The 22436-nt window shown below is 42.6% G+C and overlaps 1 protein-coding gene across 1 annotated transcript in view; it reads left to right on the top strand.

Annotated features, from left to right (window-relative positions):
* Positions 1 to 4118: 4118 nt before the first annotated feature.
* The window catches only part of LOC123514629 (neuropilin and tolloid-like protein 1), a gene marked incomplete at its 3' end in the record, with an annotated part of 287000 nt that continues 268682 nt past the window's right edge, over positions 4119 to 22436 (top strand). The window contains 1 exon segment of the mRNA XM_045272613.1: positions 4119 to 4711. Within this exon segment, the coding sequence (XP_045128548.1) occupies positions 4555 to 4711 (157 nt within the window).

The raw sequence follows: 22436 nt of genomic DNA, 5'->3' as shown, positions 1-22436 counted from the left end.
GTTTAAAGGTGAGCATTCTTTGTGCTTCGTCTTTGCTGTCTCAGTTTGGCAGATGGCAGACAGTGTATGGCAGATGGCAAACGCGTGTCAAATTATGGCAGAATTCCATAATTATGGCAGACAGCGCAACACTGAGTCGCCAGCATACGTTTTCTTTCTGAGTCTGACCTGTTCGGTTCGGGTTCAATTCACACCCACACATTGTCACATTATTGACTATTTTATTTTATGTTAGGGCCATAGGCAGTAAACATTTTTGTGAAGTAAAAAATAACTAAAAATCGTTCATGACCCCGAAAGTGCTCGCGTACCACCTGGAAGGCCCTCGCGTACCACTAGTGGTACGCGTACCACAGGTTGGGAACCACTGCTCTACACAGTCCCAGCAGCAACACCATCCATTCCCTTCCTGTCTTCTCCACTCTTTCATTCTTTCCAGGTAGTTGTGATCTAGGTCTTCAAGATGTATTAATATAGTTCAGCATTAATACTGAAACAGGTACACCTTTGGATTGGCAACTTATTTAGTAGAGAAACACAAAGAAAACATCCACACAATCAGAAGAAAAAAAACGAACAATATTATCTACTACCTACACTACATCTTGCATTTCACAGAATCTCTAGTCTCTCCAAAAACTCCTTCACAGCCTCGATCATCCTTTCATTCGTTTCTCTACAATAGTCGCGGCAGCAACACCTTCCATTGCCTTAATTCTTGCTTTCTCTACTCTGACATTTTCCAATTCCCTCAGTACCACTTGAATCATCTCATCCCTGTCTCTGGCATAGGCTACCTCACAAGAGAGAGAGAATCCTAGAAATCACAGTATATTTTATTTTAGTAGCAGCAGCAGCAGCAGCAGTAGTAGTAGTAGTAGAACGCAGTAGTAGTATAGTAATAGTTATATGCGTTGTTAAGTTAATTGTTGTTGTTGCTGTTGTCCTAATCCAGTTTGGGGACTGATGCAAAATCTGTATTGGTTCTCGCCTTACAACTGCAGAATAATGAGAAGCTGAGGACAGTACGTGGCGCATTCACATAAGTTAATTTACGTTTTGTTGTCTAAAAGATCGCACATGACTTCGAAGCTCCTGATGTGATTTGGAGCGATCTTGACTTGTAAACTAGACGTTGGTGAGGATAGCATTGACTTTAACACATGTCATCTACGGTGTCACACAATCCCGTCCCACTTAGGTCTGTGAAAAAGTTGTCGATGGCATTATTCGTGAGGCAGGTGGTCGTGGTATCAACTTTATGTGGATACAGTCCAGGGCTCAAACTTCTAGTGCTGATATTTGATAGTAGCTCTGGTGAGGCTGCCATGGTATCTTGTAGCTTACCTTCCTCCCACACACGTTTTACTTTTCGTAGGGTTGTTGCAAAGGCAAAAAGGCACCTAAGGAATCACTTAGTCTACCTTAAAAATAAATAGTTTTCTTTTATTTTACTTGAAGAGTAACTATTATATTTCTAAGTATTTAGTAAGCAAGGACAGAGATTTGCACTTCACTTTCGCTTGACAATGAAAAACTTTTTAACTAACAAACAGGGAGTGGATAGGAAAAGGGATGAGGAGGAGGCAGGGGGAAAGGGCAGGACTCCTAGGGATGAAAAGGAAGAGAGGCAGAGAGTGATGGAAGAAAAATGGAGGGAGAAGAGAGGAAGGGGAGATTCTGATGGAGTGAAGAGTGGGAGAAGTTGAGGGATTTAAGGAACAGAAAAGGGTTGAAATTACCATGCTAGATAACGAATGTGTGTTTTTTTTTTTCTAAGAATCTCTCTCTCTCTCTCTCTCTCTCTCTCTCTCTCTCTCTCTCTCTCTCTCTCTCTCTCTCTATATATATATATATATATATATATATATATATATATATATATATATATATATATATATATATATATATATATATATATATATATATATCTATCTATCTATCTATCTATCTATCTATCTATCTCTGTCAAATCTTGCATCATTACCGCTTATCTAACGGTAATATCAATGTCAGTATGATTAATACATTCTCGACCTTGTCTGCTTCGAAGATTGGTGGGGGGGCGGTCTGTGATAGAGAAGTTATGGGACTGTGGAAAACTGGGGTGATAAGATTGTAGGGCTGTAGGGGAAGATTCTGTGGATGAGGGGAGAGTCTGAGGTGGTTCTGGGGCTGTGGTGAGTATGTGATGAAAAGGTTCTGGAGCGGTGGAGATATTTAGTGGGATTTATGGGGCTGGGGAATTTGAAAGGTGTGGGGAGGTGAGGTTCTGGGGCAATAGGAAGACTGAGGCTCTGTGATCGGGGTGTGAGGGAGGGTGCGAGGTGGAGACGGGAGGTGAACAACAACAGTCTGTGGCGTGAGTCGTGATTGATATCCTCAGAAACTCATATTTCATCCTCCTTGTTGGTCCTCAGTTGGCTCAAGACGGTGAATCATGAAATTATCAGCCCAATTCAGAGGGTGAAATTGACTAATAACCGTGCGAAGTGGAGAGAATTGTGGTGAAGAGTATGTTGGGCGTATGCCAAACTGCAACATGATTTTGCTGATTTTCACAGAACCAGCAAGTTTCATTTAAAGAAAAAAAAAAAAAATGATGATTAAAAGAAATAAACAAATGAAATGAAGTTGATTCTTAAATAATGTGTATGATTTCTATTTGTTAATTATTAGGATTTTTTCTGCATCTTATCAAGTCATTAGAGATGTTCAACAGAAAGCCTCGCAAGTATGGATGAAATATCACTCTCACACATAAATTCGCAGTTTATTGAACTCGTTTATTAAAATCAAGCAGTTTGGAGCGCGGTGATACGAGGCGAGGGTGGATGCGAGATAGTGTCCTCAGCGTCTTGCAAGATGAAAAAGAGGGCATGGCGGCTGCACGAATCCCTCCACTAAGGTAATGGTGGGTGGTGAGACGGAAAGATGGGGAGCGCGATACAGGAGCGGAGGGGTGCACGAGTCTGGATGATGATGAAGGAAGAGGAGGCAGCCCGCTATCGACGCTACCGGGTGATACCAAGTTATAAAGATGGCGAGTGTGGCGCCTCTGAAAATATTCTCGGGGAGGGGACAGATTAGCATGCTAAAAATAAATAGCCTGCACGTTATTCTAGACCACTAAGACCAGAGGCTCCTCACTGCGGGACGCCCTGGTGCGGCACTTCACGGAGGAGTGTGAGACCTTTGGGAGGCGTCACCAATGGGTTACGTTCAGCGATATTCTTGTACATTATTACTTTAGTTTGTGTTGACCCAGATATTTAATTTCAAAACATTTTATCTGTGTTTTATTCAGTCAGGCGTTGAATACTTAATAGGCCCATTGGATGCAATTACATGTACAGTACATAAAGGCGTGTGTGTACTTCACCTCACCTCTGTCGCCTGCTGGTCACCCAGCCAGTCTTCCCCATTACGGAGCGAGCTCAAAGCTCATAGACCGATCTTCGGATAGGACTGAGACCACAACACACTCCACACACCGGGAAAGCGAGGCCACAACCCCTCGAGTTACATCCCGTACCTATTTACTGCTAGGTGAACAGGAGCCACACATTAAGAGGCTTGCCCATTTGCCTCGCCGCGCCGGGACTCGAACCCGGGCCTCTCGATTGTGAGTCGAGCATGCTAACCACTGTGTGTGTGTGTGTGTGTGTGTGTGTGTGTGTGTGTGTGTGTGTGTGTGTGTGTGTGTGTGCAAATATTAGAGTTCTTAAGAAGAAACATGGTCGCATTACTACTAGCACCTCCTTGAGTGTAAGGTATCCTGCAGACCTGCTATCCGCGCAGTGACAAAGATGACAGCCTTCAGCTATCCCTCGGTATGCATGTGAAGTTCTTCTCAAGTAATTTTCCATTTAATTCAAGCAACATCGTGCTGAACACTGCACCGAGAAAAACATACATTGCTGCATGGAGGCCGTGCATAGACCCCTGGAGGATTGTTTACCACCAGTATGCAAATTATTAGGAATATGAAGTCTAGGAATTTGTTACTCTCTGGCAATGACCCCAGCAGGGGAGGGAGAGCCCAGGGCCAGCAGTTGGCACCGGCGGCGGGAGCGTCGCCAGGGAGCCAGCAGGCAGCCAGTCAGTGCAAACTGGTCCACGGTGGCGGCCGCACCCGTCGCTCCCACGCCCTCAGTCTCACGCCCCGCCCGCCCCCACCACCGCCCGCCGCTGCCCCGCGCTGGAACAGGGCTGCCATGTGAGCCGCGGCGGCGCCCACGGAGAGGTCACGGTACCGGCAAGTGTGGCGACGAGGCATGGAGGCGGCGCGGACGTGCCCTGCCAGTGGCCGCTGAGGAGGAAGTGTGACCTTGCGGCTCCCGAGGGGGCGAGAAGTGACCCCGATGAGGACAGGTGAGGCGGCGGCCAGCGAGGACGACCAGCGTGGCAGCGGTGACCACGTGGCAGGAAGAGCGAGGTAGTGACGCCAGTCAGGGAGCGAGCGGTGCCGTGCATTGGTGCAGACTCGTGCCGCGGGGCAGTGGGCAGTGCACGTGGCCTGCCGCAAGGTGTAGTAATTGAGAGTGCCATCGAATGGTCAAGTGGCTGTCAGTGCAGCAACAGTTGTCTACCAGGAGAAACCTGGCGGTGGGGTCCTGTCGCCCTGAGTGCCGCGGCTCGGGCACTGATCTGGCACAGGGCCACGCCAGCACCGGCCCGATGAGTCGCCGCGTCCTGCCGTCACTGACAGGTAGGCTGTTGGTCGATGTCCAGTCTTCTCTTACCACGCCACGTGTGGCGATGCAGGTTTTCACACTTCACAAGCATTCATTTTTCCTCCAAGTCGGCAATGCACGGGGGCAAAACGTATACCTTTCCAAAAGCCTGACGAGACTGATGGATAGAAGATAGCAAATGACTGATGGCATAGGCGAAGCGACATCCCTTACCATTATCCCTTCTGTCGAATCTGGATAAACTGAATACAAGTCACTCAGAAACATTCTTGAGCTGGACAACCGAACAGGCCAAAAACTTCAGGCGCTTGAGGTTTTATCAATTGGTGTTTATATGTATCACTTTTCTACACTTTATTCTTGTTGGCAGAATATTTTCAGACTCTTATAATAAGATTTCCATTCATTCTGCACACTTGCAACGATATTATTGTTCTATTTTACATTACAAATATCAGGATTGGAGATCGACACATGAAGTATTTAAAATTTCACAAAGCACAAAACTACAAAAAGTAGAGATAAATAAATAAATGAATGAAATAAATAATCACTTAACAAACTCATAATTATGATTGTTACAGTTAACATATAGTTCATAATAAGAGAGAGAGAGAGAGAGAGAGAGAGCCAGCCTAGTGATAAGCGCGGCCTGGAGTCTCACCATTGGCACAGGATTTGCGAAAATTGTCTATGTTTTTCTCACTCTGAACGCCCACGCCAGTGTTTATGGGGTCGCCTCCATTGTTGACGGCGGAGTGTGGTTTATGGTATTGGGTTATTATAAACTTGGCCGCCTATACATCATATTCTTTAATACACCGGTGCAGCCTCCATACTGTCGGTCGCGTAAATTTTCCAGCCGTTCAATAAATTCCACTACAAATATGTAGGGCCCATAATTTTAGGAGTTTCAAGTAGCCGCGTGCGTTAGATAAAATGCCACAAACTATGAATGCGGTATGACGCTCAATATTCAAATAAGTTTTCAGTTTGCATGCACAGGTACTTTATATACTAACGGTATTCACTGGTCCGTATATTCCTACACATTTGGTGCCTTGTCTATACATAGTGCTTTCAACAGGCATTAGCAAAATTCGTAAGGGATTTCAAAAGTGAGAATATGACTAAGAAATATGACTAGGATCTTTCGATCTTATTTTTATTATCTAATCTGTTGTGATTATCATTATTTATTCATTTATTTATAAACCTACTTTCATTATTTTTTTTACATTTCTTCAGGACTGGTTACTGATTACATGCCAAACTCAGTTTTCGAAGACCACTGCATTATCAATCACTAATCAGATTCTCACAAGCGCTTCTCAAACGACTGTTTAAACTCTGCAAAGAATAGTCAAGTCTTTCGAGTTCTTGATTGAATTGTTGCTTAGATGACCGAGAGATGAGACATAAGATCCTACAGGTTTTTAACAGAATATTAGTCTTCTATACAACAAGGCTCTTTACGAGATAGAACTTGAGTGCAGAGTAACCCATAAGATCTCTATATATACTCTATATAAAAGCAAACATGATTCAGTAAACAAAGAGTGGTACCACTTTCTAAATGCTGAGATCACCCTCTGAGCTTATCAATGACGAACTAAGAAGTTCCAGGAATGTTTGAGAATACAGTCCTTGTATAATTTCAGACTATCAAGAAAAGAGTATCTGAGAACATAAGGAACATAAGAATATAGGGAGGCTGAAGGTGCCGTTAAGACTACACATAACAAACCCTGTCAGGTCCAATCTTCTTCTAAACCTGATCACTGAGTCTACCAATAGAAAGGAAAAAAGGCAATGAAAGAAATACATATATACAACAAAGAAATATCCGAGCAGAAGGTAAAAAATTAACCATCTGGGAATGTGAGAGAGTGCTGTTATAAAGTACAGCCTTACGTCACATTGTTTACATTTGACTTGCGGTGCCACGTGCAGTGCCTCGGGTCTCGTGTCTCTCACCTAGCAGCCCTGGAGCAAGTTGTCAGCTGATAATTGAAACATAAATGACATCCTTATATCCGGAGGTATGTTAATCTCACACAGTTATGGTGATGCAGTAGTTATTTGATGATGAAATATGCACCATTAATTCCGTCCCATAGTGTTATGATGGCGCCTCATCACCACTGCCCATTCACTATTATAGCCTTCGATAATTGAGGGATTGATTTGTTTTTTATTTTGTATGGTGGTTGTTTTCCGTGGTTTTAATTTGAAGTTTTGATCCCAGCCTTTCCATGTTTTATCCAGTCGAAGCTCTGTATGATGGTGTTCCAGTCCACTCACTCAGGCAGCGTGGTGTGAGAAAGAGCGCATTCTAATGGTGAGTCTTACCATGTGGTTGAATATTTATTTAATTTCCACAGTTGAGTTGTTCCCCCCTCATCTAAAATAAGAAATGTCATAAATGTAAATGCAAATGAATGAATAGGTGGAAACACTATGTAGGTACACCTGCCACTCATTATTGTTTTGATCATTTTCCATACACTCATTTCACTCATCACCATCCTGAAACCATTGCTGTCTTGGAAGATAAATGAACATTTTATATTCTATTTTCTCTTGGGGTTTGGTGGATAAGGTATTTCTTGACTGTCTACCAGTAAATATATCTGACCTACTTATTTTATATACTACTTGAAAAGTGCCTCGTTCCTGTATTTGTTTTTTCTTTATTTCTAAATGACCAAGCCTACCACTTCATAGTCCTTATGTAGTTGGTATGGATCTGCAAGGTTTTCTTTATTTCCCATAGGAACTTTGTGTGTGTGTGTGTGTGTGTGTGTGTGTGTGTGTGTGTGTGTGTGTCATTCACTTATGGTCATTGCTGGCCATCCAGCCACCTATTCCCCAATGGATAGAGGTCAGAGTTCATACTGTTTGATCTTCGTGTAGGGCTAAGACCACACTCACACACCACACAGCAGGACAGCAATACTACATCTTCTTGGATTACATCTTGTAGGTACCTGAATAGAAGCTACACATTAAGAAGCTCATTTTTTTGCTTTGCTGAGTCTGGGACTTGAACCTAGACCATCCCAGTGCTGAGTGTGCATGTATGTGTCTTTGTGAGTGTGTGTGTAGGAGGAGTGGGAGGATATTTTGTCCCATTTATTCCTGTTGTGTTGGTATCTATAGATATTATTTTGACATAGAATAAGCAAAATTTTTTGTGGAACTTTCATTAACAAGAAGCAAACATAGAAATATGTAATTATAACACAAAAAGCTTTCATCGCTCTACAGTAGAGTCCCTCCTGTACCAGACACCATCAGGACACCCATTGTCATCTCATCAGCTTTGTTGTGTGCTTTTTCAAGACTCGACTGCAATTTAAATTTTTGTCACTTTTGTAAAAATTTTCTAACCATTACTGAAGCTAAAACTCTTGAATCATAACCACATTAAATCTTGGCAGGATTATTTTGATCAAAGTGTAATTTATTTTATGATCACATGAAGACATTAATCTTCAATAATCGAATAACAGTTTTATTTTTCACAGAAAGAGAAAATTCAGAAATTGTGTTAAAGTAATATATATTCAGTAACAATGTTTTTGCATATCTGTACATGAAGTTTTGATATGATAATCATGAGCAAAATTAAAAATGCCTTTCATATTTTTGTTCATGATGACAAGTAATGACTTTTTAAGAAAAGCTTAATTTACATTTCCAAATTTTAGATTTAAGTGTATGTCATGTAGTATTATCATGGACTTAAAACAGATATACATTCCACACATTTTTTTGATTATGAAAAAAGAATACCAACATGTTTATTATCAACCATAGAAAAACTTTTTCAGATAAAGTGTACTTAAAGAGGACAAATCCATTTTGCCGAGGGCTTGAACGTGTGGCCTCTTGTTAGTGATCAGAGTCTTGCATTAAATAGTCAGGGAAATTATGTTTATTATTTTCTATGTAAAATTCAGAACATCCACCTGTTTAGTCTTTAAAGTAGATAACTAATGTTGTGTTCTGCCTATAAGAATTGGCACAAGTGTGTATGTAATATGAAATTTTCCAGCCATAAAGTACAAAACTTGATATTTTGAGTTATCTGTGAGCTTTGATTTAATGTTTTATGCACACACTCTGTATTTGCTGTTGTCTACTATGTATCCCCTCTTTCTCCAAAGCCTCAGTATAATACTCAGGGGCTGAAAAATTTATTAAATTCACTGCTGAGAATTGTACTTATGCCTCAGTTTTACAGAAAGGTCTATTGTATAAAAAGCCACATTAGGAACATTATAACTAAAGTTTGATATACTACAAGATTCAGTTTACCATAATTGGCCCTGGCTTAATTATTCTTCTATATAAACTGTTAAGAAAAACATATTACTTATTTTGTTGAAATAGGCTAGCATATTATTACATAAAGGTAAGGGTTGTACCTCGTACTGTTACCTTCCTAACTCTTTGGCACTTCAGGCATCACCATCCCTGTTCCTCTGCCTGTAGCCCAGCATTATCACAGTGTTGTGATGCATTAGCCCGTCTATTGATGTAGTTGTCCTGTGCTAACATTCACAATACTTTGAAAATTTGCTTGGTTAGCCACAGAAGAAAATATTAAATCTTTAATGCCTGGAAGCATAGAAAAAAGGTAATGATTATAAGATTAATCTCATCTAGCTATAGCTTAGCAAAGAATGAAAGAATCTGACATTAATTTTGTCTTTATTGTATGGATGCAGAAATAAGAGAGAATTGGTGGTTAGTTTGGTCTTTTAAGCTGCAGAATTATTTAAGAAGTGTTAGTGAGAAGAAGAAAACAAAAGGGAAGTTATTTGTGATCAATTCAAGTAGTGAGTCATTTTTTATATAATTAATTCCATACTTAAGATTACTTAAAGATAATAATACTACTTATAATTTCCTTTCTAGACTTAAATCATTCCTACATATTTGAGCATTACACTACGTCGTAATAAATTCAAATTAACCCTTAAACCTCGGGGACTTTAAGACTTTTCACTCGCGCTAACTCGGGAGGTTTGGCGAGAAACACACAAAATAGCTTGTATTCACATACTGATTATACTAGGAAATTCAATAAAGAGTGAGTACAAATGATATTATGTCCACAACCGACTCTTCCTCTTTGCAATGCAAAACCAGAAGCATCTAGATGCTATGGTTACCAAAATATCACAGGTTGAATGAGGTGCTATCATCGGTGTGCGTGGCGATCGGCTGCGCCGGCACCTGGCTAAAGTGAAAGAAAACGGGTACCTTCTATCCTCTCTCCTAAGGTTGGCGGGAGAAGTAGCGGACCCCCTAGGACCTTCTCAGGGACCCCCAGGGGTCCGGGGACCCCAGTTTGGGAACCACTGATTTAAGATACTCTTATAAATATAATTGATCGATAGTTTGTAGTGACTATGATAAAATAAATAAATAAATAAGTAGAAAAATGTCTGCCAGTGAAAGAGTTAAATTAGTCAATCAATTAACCAGGTAGCTAATCAGTCAGTCAGTCAGTCAATCAGTCAGTCAGTCATTCAGTCAATCAATCAGAGTCAATCAGTAAATCATTACCTGTGTGTCATTTTTAGAACAGTACAGCCTTCCTTTTCATTTCCCTGGCTGGAAAAAGAATGTTTTGCAGTTTGTCTTTTTTTTTTTTTTTCGCATATTTGCCATTTCCCGCCTTCACATTCCCCACACTTCATCACACCATTCAGACTATTCTTCCAGGCCGATGGGTGTTGTTACTGTGGTGTATGGGGGACAGTGGGGCGGGGGTTTGTTCGGGGCTGTTGTGATTCTTAGTCCCAGCCCCATCTACCTACACCTCAACTCCCTGCCCTCCCTCCTTTCCCCCCACCGCTACAGTCTTCCCTCCCCTACCGTCCTTCCCTCCTCATCTGTTTCGATTCCTTCTCCCTCTTTCCTTCGTGTACTGCTCCAGTCCCGTGATTACTGGCGCAGAGAGAGAGAGAGAGAGAGAGAGAGAGAGAGAGAGAGAGAGAGAGAGAGAGAGAGAGATTTACCGCGACGTTTTCCTTTCTTGTTTTTCGTTTTTATTTTTATTTTTATTCTTTTTTTCTGAGATAGTTAATGTTTTATAAGATACCCCCACAGCGGTAGTCTGGCGGGCGGGTCTTGGGGTGGGTGGGTGTGTGGGTGGTGGTAGCTTAATGTGTGGGAGTGAGGAGTGTGGCGGTGTATGTGTGTATCAGGCATCACATTAGGTTACGTGGATATCTTAGTTCTTATTTGTTTCAAGGCAGGACACTGAATGGGCAAGGAACTAAATGGGCCATGTTTTTTTTCCGTATTCTTTTTTTGCCTTCTTCTTCTTCTTCTTCTTCTTCTTCTTCTTCTTCTTCTTCTTCTTCTTCTTCTTCTTCTTCTTCTTCTTCTTCTTCTTCTTCTTCTTCTTCTTCTTCTTCTTCTTCTTCTTCTTCTTCTTCTTCTTCTTCTTCTTCTTCTTCTTCTTCTTCTTTTCCTTCTTCTTCTTCTTCTTCTTCTTCTTCTTCTTCTTCTTCTTCTTCTTCTTCTTCTTCTTCTTCTTCTTCTTCTTCTTCTTCTTCTTCTTCTTCTTCTTCTCTCTTCTTCAATATCCTTTTCATTTTCCTCCTCCTCCTCCTCCTCCTCCTCCTCCTCCTCCTCCTCCTCCTCCTCCTCCTCCTCCTCCTCCTCCTCCTCCTCTTCCTCTTCCTCTTCCTCCTCCTCCTCCTCCTCCTCCTCCTCCTCCTCCTCCTCTTCTTTTTCTTGTTCTTGTTCTTGTTCTTCTTCATCATCTTATTTTGTCCTTTTTTTTTATTTAATTAGCATTTTGGGTTTTCCATTACTGATTTTATTTATGCACTTGGTCAGACTCCGTAGCATATTAAGAGAAAAAGAGAAAAAGAAAAGGGATTTACCTCTTTTATCCCTCAGTTACAATACCGTATAGCAAAATAACCATTACATGCCTGGAGTAGAACAACGAAAACTGTATACACTTCCTCCTATTCGCGGGCTGAAATGGTTCACTGTTACTCGAAAACATCACGAATCTGAAAAGCCGCCACTGACACCAAAATGAATAAATAGACTAACCAAATCAACTTTAAACATCAACATTTAACCCCTTCAGTACAGTACGTCATCGCAAAAAATTTAGGGGAATCAGCCAAAATGAACTGACGATTTTTTTAAGTTTCGTATTTCCACTACACGGCTGGACGCGTATCTGCCTACCGCTTCCACAAAACGAGTCCCGATTGGTTTGTGACCGTGACCAACTGCTGTGCCCTCACCTGTCTCTCCCCCAACATTGCCAGAAGAGACCAGAAGAGTGAAGAGAGGGGAAGGAAAGGACGGGGAGACGCAGGTAGTAGGGATTAGCACCCCACCCGCTCTCTCTCTCTCTCTCTCTCTCTCTCTCTCTCTCTCTCTCTCTCTCTCTCTCTCTCTCTCTCTCTTCTTCTTCTTCTTCTTCTTCTTCTTCTTCTTCTTCTTCTTCTTCTTCTTCTTCTTCTTCTTCTTATTATTATTATTATTATTATTATTATTATTATTATTAGTACAATTATTATTATTTTTTTTTTGTTATAATTATTGTTATTATTATTATTATTATTATTATTATTATTATTATTATTATTATTATTATTATTATTATTATTATTATTATTATTTTTATTATTATTATTATTATTATTATTATTATTATTATTATTATCGTTTAGTAATAGTAGTAGTAGTAGTAGTAGTAGTAGTAGTAGTAGTAGTAGTAGTAGTAGTAGTAGTAGTAGTAGTAATAGTAGTACTGGTAGTAGTAGTAGTAGTAGTAGTAATAGTAGTAGTAGTAGTAGTAGTAGTAGTTGTTGTTGTTGTTGTTGTTGTTGTAGTAATATTAGTATAGCAAAAATAATGATAATATAATAGTAATAATGATAATAATAATGATTATAATAATAATGAGAGAGAGAGAGAGAGAGAGAGAGAGAGAGAGAGAGAGAGAGAGAGAGAGAGAGAGAGAGACCCTTCGCTCCACGGTGGAGGTTGACAGCCGCTACCCAGTGAGAGGCTACCTTTCAAACCCAGCTGGGGAAGTGACTGACGGATGCGTACTGTGAGCCTATTTAGAGACATAATTACCCTTTTTGCGATGTTTTCGTATTTGTTCCGTGTACTATTTGGTGATTTTATACATCTTCAGAAATTTATGTGGAAAGTAATGAAGACTGCGCATTAATCTTTTTGACCTCCATAGAACCTTCCTAATGCAAATAAAGTCGTTTAATCATACACATACTCATAGTAGAAATGCGTCCCAGTACTAAAGAGGTTAAAGTATCCAACAGTAAAGCCCTTAAGTATTACTCGTATCATATTTCCACTACCAGTCATAGAAATCGAGAGAGAGAGAGAGAGAGAGAGAGAGAGAGAGAGAGAGAGAGAGAGAGAGAGAGAGAGAGAGAGAGGTTCACAGTCACGCATTAGGAGTGGCCGGAGAGGAGGAGGAGGAGGAGGAGGAGGAGGAGGAAGCAGCAGACTGGCAGGCCGTAACTCACTCGTCGTGTTGGGTCGTGGTGGCGTCGTGCGTGAAGTTAGTGAGCATGTCCCTGTCTGGCTGTGAGGAGGTGGAGCGTCGGGAGGTCATAGGGTGGGTGGCTGTGGTGGTTGAGGGAAGCTGAGTGTGTGGCTGAAGTCGCGGTGTTTGGACGGGGCTTGCGTGTGTTGCTGTGAGGTCCTGGTGTTTTGGGAGGGCGTGGGTATTTGAGATCCTGGTGTTTGGGGGCGTGGATGTCTGACTAAGATTGCTGTGTTTTGGGAGGGCGTGGGTGTATGGCTGATAATTCGGTGTTTGGTGAGAGCGTGGGTGTGTGGTTGAGATCGCGGTGTTTTGGGAGGGCGTGGGCGTCTGGCTGAGATTATAGTGTTTAGAGAATGCGTGGGTGTCTGGCTGAGATTGCGGTGTTTTGGGAGGGCGTGTTTGTCTGGCTGAGATGGCAGTGTTTTTGGGAGGGCGTGGGTGTGTGGTTGCGAGGCGGCGGTGGTTGGGTGTGGTCTGGTTGGTGTCTCTTGGGAAAGATTCGTGGCATTTTGATGGTTGTTTATATTTATCGCCACTCCTGTCTGGCGGTCGTAATGGCGTGAAAGTCAAGGTCATACGGATGCTCTTCAGGAGGGGGCGGTCAGCAGAGAGAGTCATAAAGGCATTAGACGATGAACCTGTCTTGCATGTAGACGGCGGTGACGAGGGTAGAACTGGCAAGGTTTACCATGTTTTTTTTTTTTATGAACGTGCATTTCGTATTTTGTTTCGTATCACTGTAAGATACCGGGATACACATAAAACAGCACAGAAAAGAATACAGGAATACAGAACGAGAATATACATCAGTTTACATAAGGTCATAACTGGTGGCTGGTGATGGTGTGTGTATCCCAGGCAGAGATCCATGCATCCTCACTATCACTTGTGTATTGTACTTGACACAATGCGCGCAGTAATTGACAGGCTATTAGAAGGCAGCTGAGAATACGGTGAATAGTCGATTATTGGAGCACTCGTGGAACGTGTGTGTGTGTGTGTGTGTGTGTGTGTGTGTGTGTGTGTGTGTGTGTGTGTGTGTGTGGACGGTGGTGTGTTGTGTAGAGTGTTACTTAATACTGTCAAGTAAGTTATGCAGCATTCACGTCTAAAAAATTCTGTAGTTGCGTTAATTAGCTTCACATCGCCACCACGTGTCGCCTGCTTCACCACATCTGTTATTACTTATGAGGAAAAGAAGTATTTGCACCCACTATATAGACCACGTGTGTGTGTGTGTGTGTGTGTGTGTGTGTGTGTGTGTGTGTGTGTGTGTGTGTGTGTGTGTGTGTGTTAGGAGTGAGAGGCGGGTGTTGTGTGGCTCTGCGCGGCTCACTCACAATGGCACAATAAGGGTACGTTGCAGAGCTGCCCTGAGCCGCTGAAAATGAAAATATCCCCGCGTGCCGCGTTTTTATCTCGACTTTACACATCGCCAAGATGGAGATACATGCGAGCAGGCAACTTTATTGTCTCGCCATGCAAATTTCTTTTCTCTCTAAAGTGTTTAAGTTTGCTCGCTCAGTAATACTTTGCGTGTGTATTTCATGCGAGAGATGGGGGAGTTTGTCTTGCAGTACTTTATAAGATCATCTACTAGAATGTTATGTGTAGATACTTCATGTTTTTCTTGCCAGTCTGGGGAAGTGGCGGGTTCCGAAGTGGTAATAAAATGCAGGTGTGAAGCAAGTCACCGCCCGTCGCCAGCGCGCCACGCCTGGGTAAGCCTTCAGGTCACGCCGCCAGATGTTTAGGTGTTCTTAGCCTTCCCTCCTCCTCCCTTTGGCAGGTGTGCCGGCTGAGGGGCGAAGGACCTTACTGGTGTTGTGTTGTTGTTTAGCCTTCACTAAGGAATGTTGAAGGGAATGTCCTTGAAATCACGCATGTTAGGCTTGTGTTCAGAAACGCTTTGCTCTTTCACCATGATTGTTCCAAAGGCCACTGAGAAGATTATTCTAGTTCCCAAGAGTGATTCTCGTGTTCATGTTGTAAGATCTTGCTAATCTATCTCTACAATCTTAAAAGAAAATAAAACATACTTAAACTCCGTGTAATTTCAGCCAGAGACTTAAATGAAGTGAATACGTGACAACGCCAAAGTGTTTCAGAATATGGGCTATAACCAAAAGGTCAGAGTTTCGAGGGACGGGACTTTAGTGATGCCTTGTGCAGTGATGATATGAGGCGCGCTAACCTCCGACAGCGGTAATGCCCGTAATCTTGCTTGCTCTCCGGCGGGTCGTGACGCGCGTCGTGAATCAGTGAGCCGTCCATTACCCGCTGGGCCAGCCACCGCCGCCCTGGCACACCGCCCCGCGAGGCGCTGCTCCCGTCGGGATATTACTGGCGCGGCACACCTCGTAAAGCTGAGCCCCAGTCACCCCCTTCACCCACAGACACCGCCGTGGAGATAAAAGCGTACAGAGAGAGAGAGAGAGAGAGAGAGAGAGAGAGAGAGAGAGAGAGAGAGAGAGAGAGCCGCGACACACACCAACTACTGTCTCGCCGTGCCAACAAAACCGCCTTTGACTGTGGACGCTGCCTGCTTCAACGGTTGTGGTATTTTTATTGTTGCTCTCTTTCTTGGCGCGCTGACCCCCTCCCCTCTGCCGCCGCCACCACCACCACCACCACCACCACCACCACCACCACCACCACCACCAAAATCATTAATCGTTTATCTTTTCATTGGGAAGGAGGAAAATTTCAAGGAATGTAGTTAGGGTTGTATAGTTTAATTTACCTTTTTCCTGAAGGGGTTGGAATTGGTTGAAGGGCCATCTTATTAAGAGAGAGAGAGAGAGAGAGAGAGAGAGAGAGAGAGAGTTTGATTTGTCTTAAATGTACCTACACCTCGTTTTTTGTTACAATCTCTCTCTCTCTCTCTCTCTCTCTCTCTCTCTCTCTCTCTCTCTCTCTCTCTCTCACACCTATCCATTCGTCAAGGCACACGTAGTGTCATTCATTCTTTTCCAACATGTCGCAACGTTATCTCTCTCTCTCTCTCTCTCTCTCTCTCTCTCTCTCTCTCTCTCTCTCTCTCTCTCTCTCTCTCTCTCTCTCTCTCTCTCTCTCTCTCTCTCTCTCTCTCTCTCTCTCTGTTGAGATTTGCCAGTCAGTCAATTTGTCTGTTTGTTTGTACATCTGCTTATCTGTTCTTGGTTCCATGTCTGTCTGTCTGTCTGTCTGTCTGTCTGTCTGTCTGTCTGTCCCCTTCGATGTGTACTCATGCTTAATTATCTTTCTCTCATCTATCAGTCGCCGTCATCCACTAATTAGCCATTCAGTTCATTTGTATAATCGTTAACATCACCCACGCACTGCTCCGTATCCATCACTTTCCTAATTAAGCCATTTGTCTACCTGTGTATGTGCGTATACACTCTCGCTGTCATTCGTAAATCTGTATATTGATCTTCGTGTTTGTATTATTGTCTGCATAACTAGTTTTATTCTCGCTTCTTTGGCTTATCTTGTTTATTACTTTATTTGTACTTGTTATATATATGAGCGGCTTTCAGTCAGAATAACAGAATGAAAACGAATAGCTGGCTTTCCAAACCTACTAATCCCCCAATAAAACAGTCCAAATACAAGTCAGAGATTACATTACAAAGTGTGCTGATCCCCTCATTTCGATTCGCCAGTGTGAGTCCCGACAGTGTGGCTAAAGAAGTGTTTTAATCGGGGAAGGACAGTCTTGCCCTATCTCACCCCGCTTTGTTACACGATGAGAGTTAAGAGATCTGCAATTTCGGCATGTAATATATGAGTGCTAGTCCGTAAGAGGAGGAGGAGGAGGAGGAGGAGGAGGAGGAGGAGGAGGAGGAGGAGGAGGAGGAGAGAAGCTGGAGGAGGAAAAAAAAAGAGGGAGGAGAAGAACCCGGATGAGGAGGAGAAGGAAGAGAAAAAAGAGGAGGAAGAAACGAATAACGGGATACAAAGAAGGATAAAAAATGAGAGAAGAAGAGTGAGGATTAAAAAAGAGGAGGAATTAGAAGAAGGGAAAAAGAAGGAAAAGAAGGAGGAGGCGAAGTGGAAGGAGGAGCAAACACTGAAGGATGATAAAGCATTGAAAAAGGAAGAGAGACTGTTGAGAAGAGGAGGAATAATATATATATATATATATATATATATATATATATATATATATATATATATATATATATATATATATATATATGAGGAATAAAAGAACAGGAATGAATTAATGAGAAAAAGGAAAAAAAAAAAACAAAGGATGGAGAAAAAGATTGCGTGAGAAAAAGAGCTCAGGGAAGCAAATAAGTAAGTAAAATAAGAAAAACAAACCTCCACAGAATCCATGAGATAGGTTTGACTTGAAGTATGATAGCGTAGGATGTACATACCAGTCTGTCACAAGTAATGAGAGTGAACACATGAACACACCAAACAGTGCCGCCTCCACATGATTCACCCCGCTCGTCCTCGCCTGCCTCACCCACCTACGCGCTTCAGAACACTTGCTCTATCTTCCCTGTTTCATCTCCCTAATTCAGCCTGATTCGTGTGGCTTAGAATAGAACGAACTTTTTGGTGTTGCGTCTTGTCGTGTTTTGTTTGGACTTCGAATTTTGAACGTGCATGGTGTGTGCTGAGGTTGTTTGGTTTGTTTTCACTCTGCTTTTTCTAATTAACTCTCCACTTTCACATTATTCACACATAAAAAGCAAGATTAAGATTAATCCTTTCTAATAGGGGTTTGATTAATTTTAATTAAATTTCCTGTACAGTATTACCTTTAGTACCTAGTAATAAGACCACAAGCCCCACGTTGGAGGCAATAATGGTGAGAGAGGGGACGGGGAGGGGTTGGCCTCACACCCGTGGCACTATGTAGTCACAAACCTCTATCGCACATTGCTCTTTTTTTTTTTTTTCCGTCACTGTTTGGCCTCCCACTCTGAGAACAGACTCTGCAGCGAAGTTGTCACGGGCTTATAGCTCAGGACAGTGCCTGAGTGTGGCGGCACACAGATGGCCGTGCCTGAAGAGCCTCGGGTCCAGGAACAGTGCGTGGACTGGGGAAGCCTCCGCCAAGGACAGCAGGCAGCAACAAACAGTTTAGTTAGTAATACCCTGGCTGCCATTATGGCCGTGACGTGAAGGCCGCTGTTCACGCTGTACACTTCCTCACAACCAGTTTTCAAGTGCCTGGAGTGGAGAGCATCTATTAGTTGTTCCTCGCTGGTGTTTGTTACCTTTTCCATGTTAAGCCCGTCTGTTTCAAGACCCAATTCCGGTGGGTCGTGTTTACGGTGGCTGCCTCGTTCCTTCTCTCCTCCCTCCTCCTCTTCCCTTCCCTCCCCGTGACCGCTTGGGAACGACTCGCCTGATACAAACCGAGATCCCGAAACTCATTGTGCGAAGCGGATACGAGACATGAGAGGCATTTTATTGGAGGTATCGGAGTATTAAGTGGTGGTCCCGCACTTTACGATGACTAGGCCTGAATACAACGGCTCTGAGTTACTGAGGAAGACGAGGATAGGAGGGCGGGCTCGTCAAATTCCAGCCAGGCCGCCCACGCTATATAGGGATGCCTGCCACTCTTGCCCACGCTTTGGAAACGGGAATGCACGGCGGGTGACTGATGTGGTGCGTGGTGTGGTGTCTGTTTCGGCCGCTGCCCTGTCCTTAGAGAGTATGTTAGTGACTCTTGGGCTCTGGTGTAAAGGTTGGTTGGGGGATCAAGACTAGGCGGCAGGGAGTGTTTTAAAAATGCTGTTATTTATATTTGCACTACATCAGCAGTATTTTTGTCTCGTATTCAGAAACGCTCTGCTCCCTCACCTCGATTATTTTCAAAGGCCACCGAGATGGTCAGACATATTCTTAAGAGTGTTTCGTAAGTCAATGATATAGAAATCTTGTTCATCTGTCACTATAGGACTATGAAAAACATCCTAAAAACTTGTCATTTTACGTGAACTCTTTTGAGTGTAGCGAAGGTGCAGTGCAGAAGTGTTTCATATGTTCCTTACCGTCACTATCACCATGACTACTACTAATATTACCACCACCACCACCACCACCAGAACGTCGTCTGTGGAGTCATCTCGAATATCGCAGCTGCCTTGCATGTTAGCACTGCCGCCACCATTTATGTGGGAAGTTCGCACATAAGGCAGAAGAAAAGTCTTTGTTTCCTTTCGCGTGATTATGAGTGAGGCTACACAGAGGCCGGCTGCTTGGAGGGCGGCGCCAGCAGCTACTGGGTTTCACTGCCTTTACTGCTCACTCAACCAGTTATTGTGTTGAAATAAGATGTGACACGTGAAATCAATTGGTGACATTACTAAGTGTTTCCGGGATATTGCTAAAATTGCTGTTGAAGAGAATCCTGTACTTTAGGTGTTGTGTCTTGCTGTATATTTGCGTCTTGGCTCACATGGATAGACAGACAAGTGGGTAGGCAGACATATAGATAGAAGGTAAATACATAGATAGATGGATAGATAGGCAGATAGACAGACAGATAATGATGCAAAGGGTGTGACTCATTTTATAGAATCGATATCACTATAAGATCTTGAATCAGTGAAACAAAAAAAAAACATCAAGAGTTTACTAACAATATCATGAAATGGGTGAAATATATGTGTGTGTGTGTGTGTGTGTGTGTGTGTGTGTGTGTGTGTGTGTGTGTGTGTGTGTGTGTGTGTGTGTGTGTGTGTGTGTGTGTGTGTGTGTGGTGAACATGAACATCTGTCTACACACTAGACACACACACACACACACACACACACACACACACACACATCAGAACTAAAGATTACGGACACTAATTATTTGTTCATGAAAAAAAAAAAAAAAAAGGTGGAATACAGCTCAGCGATATCCAGTGAAAATTAGAGACATAAATAACGGCTTAGATAATTAGGCGCTAATTAATGGCAGTACATCTAATTATCAGGGGGAAATACTCCAAACTGGGGAAAAAAGTAAAAACAAAATCATCCTGGTGTATTAGTGAAGGCTGCATGTAGATAGATGTAAGAAATAATGTTGTGTATTATGATCTTAGTGATTGTGTTCTGCGAGTGTTCAAATACTGCGTTGATTCATATTTTGCTTACATATAGTCAGAAGTCCCGTGATTTTCCAATTTACTTAGGCTTTTTCCTTCCTCATTTTTAAGTTTTCGATTTGCTGAGCGTGATGATTGTGTGTGTTGTAGACGAGAAAGAACATAAAAAGGAGAAGGGTGAAATGTTACTCAGTTTCCACTCCATGAAACGCAGAAGATGGAAGAATGAGGCAAGAATGAAGAAGGGAAGAAGGAGGTAACAGACTAGAAATGATAAGTGAGGGAAGATGATAAAACAGGAAATCAGGTACTAAAATTACAAGAACTGCGAAAAATACCAACGTCAGAGAGAGAGAGAGAGAGAGAGAGAGAGAGTGTGAAAAGTGAGGTTATTAGTAACTTAGGGTGTAATGCGACAATTTGCCCAGTACAGGGTTTGGCAGCGTCGCAGGCCGGGATATCCCCATGAAGGACAACGCCTAAACGATCAGGATAAGATTGTCACATAACATTCTAATTAGCTTGTCTTGTTTTTACCTTATAGATTCAAGTTTTTACATAGTCTGCTGACAGTCCCCTTACAAAACCACCAAACTGTGATAGATTATTAGCTCGTAGAGGACTTACAGGGAAAATAATTTGCAGTGACAATGAGAACAAATGATACTCAACTTTTGTCCATGATTGTATGTATCTGTATTTGTGTGTTCATGTCCCTTTCTTGCATGGAACTTCAGACTGTTGCCTTCCTTACTTATCACTCGTAAATACTCTCAAATTACCGCTTTCAGTATAAGAACATTAAAAAAGTAAATTTATTTCTTCGTTTAATTTAATTTTATCAAGAACGAGTCACGTTTAGTCTTTCCTAGATAAGTGCTCGTTAGTATCATGTTTATATCACTTTGCTATTTCGCATACGTCACTTACCTCTATCAGATCTATACTCTTAAAGCATCCGCCGGCTTACATTCATTCTGGGCCGGCGGGAGGCGGTGGTGGTAGTGAGTGTGATGGTGGTGGCGACTGCCGGGTGCCGGGAAGATTGTGGTAGTGGTAGCAGTGGTGGTGACGGGGATGGCGGTGGCGGCTGTTTTCCCTGTGGCTGCATTATCACCAACACAGGCCAACGTGAAACCTGAGTCTGATTGTTGTGGGCCATGTTTCTCCTCAGCCTTCCCTCCCCCATTCCTTTCCACCTCCCTCCTTTCCCGTTCTTCCCTCTCCTTTCCTTCCCTCCCTCTCCCACAGACGCTGCACAAGGGTATCGCGCTGTCACCCGGGAACGTCTTGATCGCTGAGTGGAACATGGTGGTGGAGGCGAGGAGGGTGAGAGAGGACTGGTGGGGGTAGGACTGGGCTGGGCTGGCAGGGCTTGCAGTAGTAGTGGAGGACAGCATTTATTTCAGGTTTGTATTCTTAAACGCTTTGTTCTTTCACGACTGCTTTGAAAGTTGTCGTGAATGATTTCTTTCTTCTCATTGACTACTTACTCTTATGTAAAATGCTTGGTAGACTATCACTACGGGTTGCATTCATCTCAGCCTTGTATTTGTAAACGCTTTGTTCTTTAACGACTGTTTTCAAAGGCTATGCGGATCTGAACAGATGAGGTGTCGTGAGTCATTTTTCTTCTCATTCACCACGTACTCTTGTGTAAAATCCTTGGTAAACTATCACTGAAATCATGATAGCAATATTTTTAACCGAGTTCGTTAAGTTAGGGTCCGCAAAGCTAGTGTGCCTATTGAAGAAAAAGTCTATCTGATCATTATGTAATCGATTTATGTAGAAAGGCCTCGCGGGGAACTTATGAGGAGTGTTTAAGGCCGATAATCACAGAAACGCTTTGCTCTCGCAACACAACTGTTTTCAAAGGCCACAGGGATGGTTAGCCGAATTCTCAAGAGCGTTTTAATAGCTGTATAGAAATCTTATTAACTTGTCACTAGAACTATAAAAAAAAAATAAAACTTCAACCAGAGCAGAGCCTTTGAAAAATAGTGGAGTTCGGCGCAGGAGTGTATCAGAATACGGGCCTTTAAGATGCTGACGAGGTTTGGTGTCTTGTGAGGATATACGATTACTGCGAAGGAGAGATAGAAATTTGCAGCTT

The sequence above is a fragment of the Portunus trituberculatus genome, chromosome 38 (genome assembly GCF_017591435.1).
Source record: "Portunus trituberculatus isolate SZX2019 chromosome 38, ASM1759143v1, whole genome shotgun sequence".
Lineage (NCBI taxonomy): Eukaryota > Metazoa > Arthropoda > Malacostraca > Decapoda > Portunidae > Portunus > Portunus trituberculatus.
This window is presented reverse-complemented; position numbering and strand designations above follow the sequence as displayed.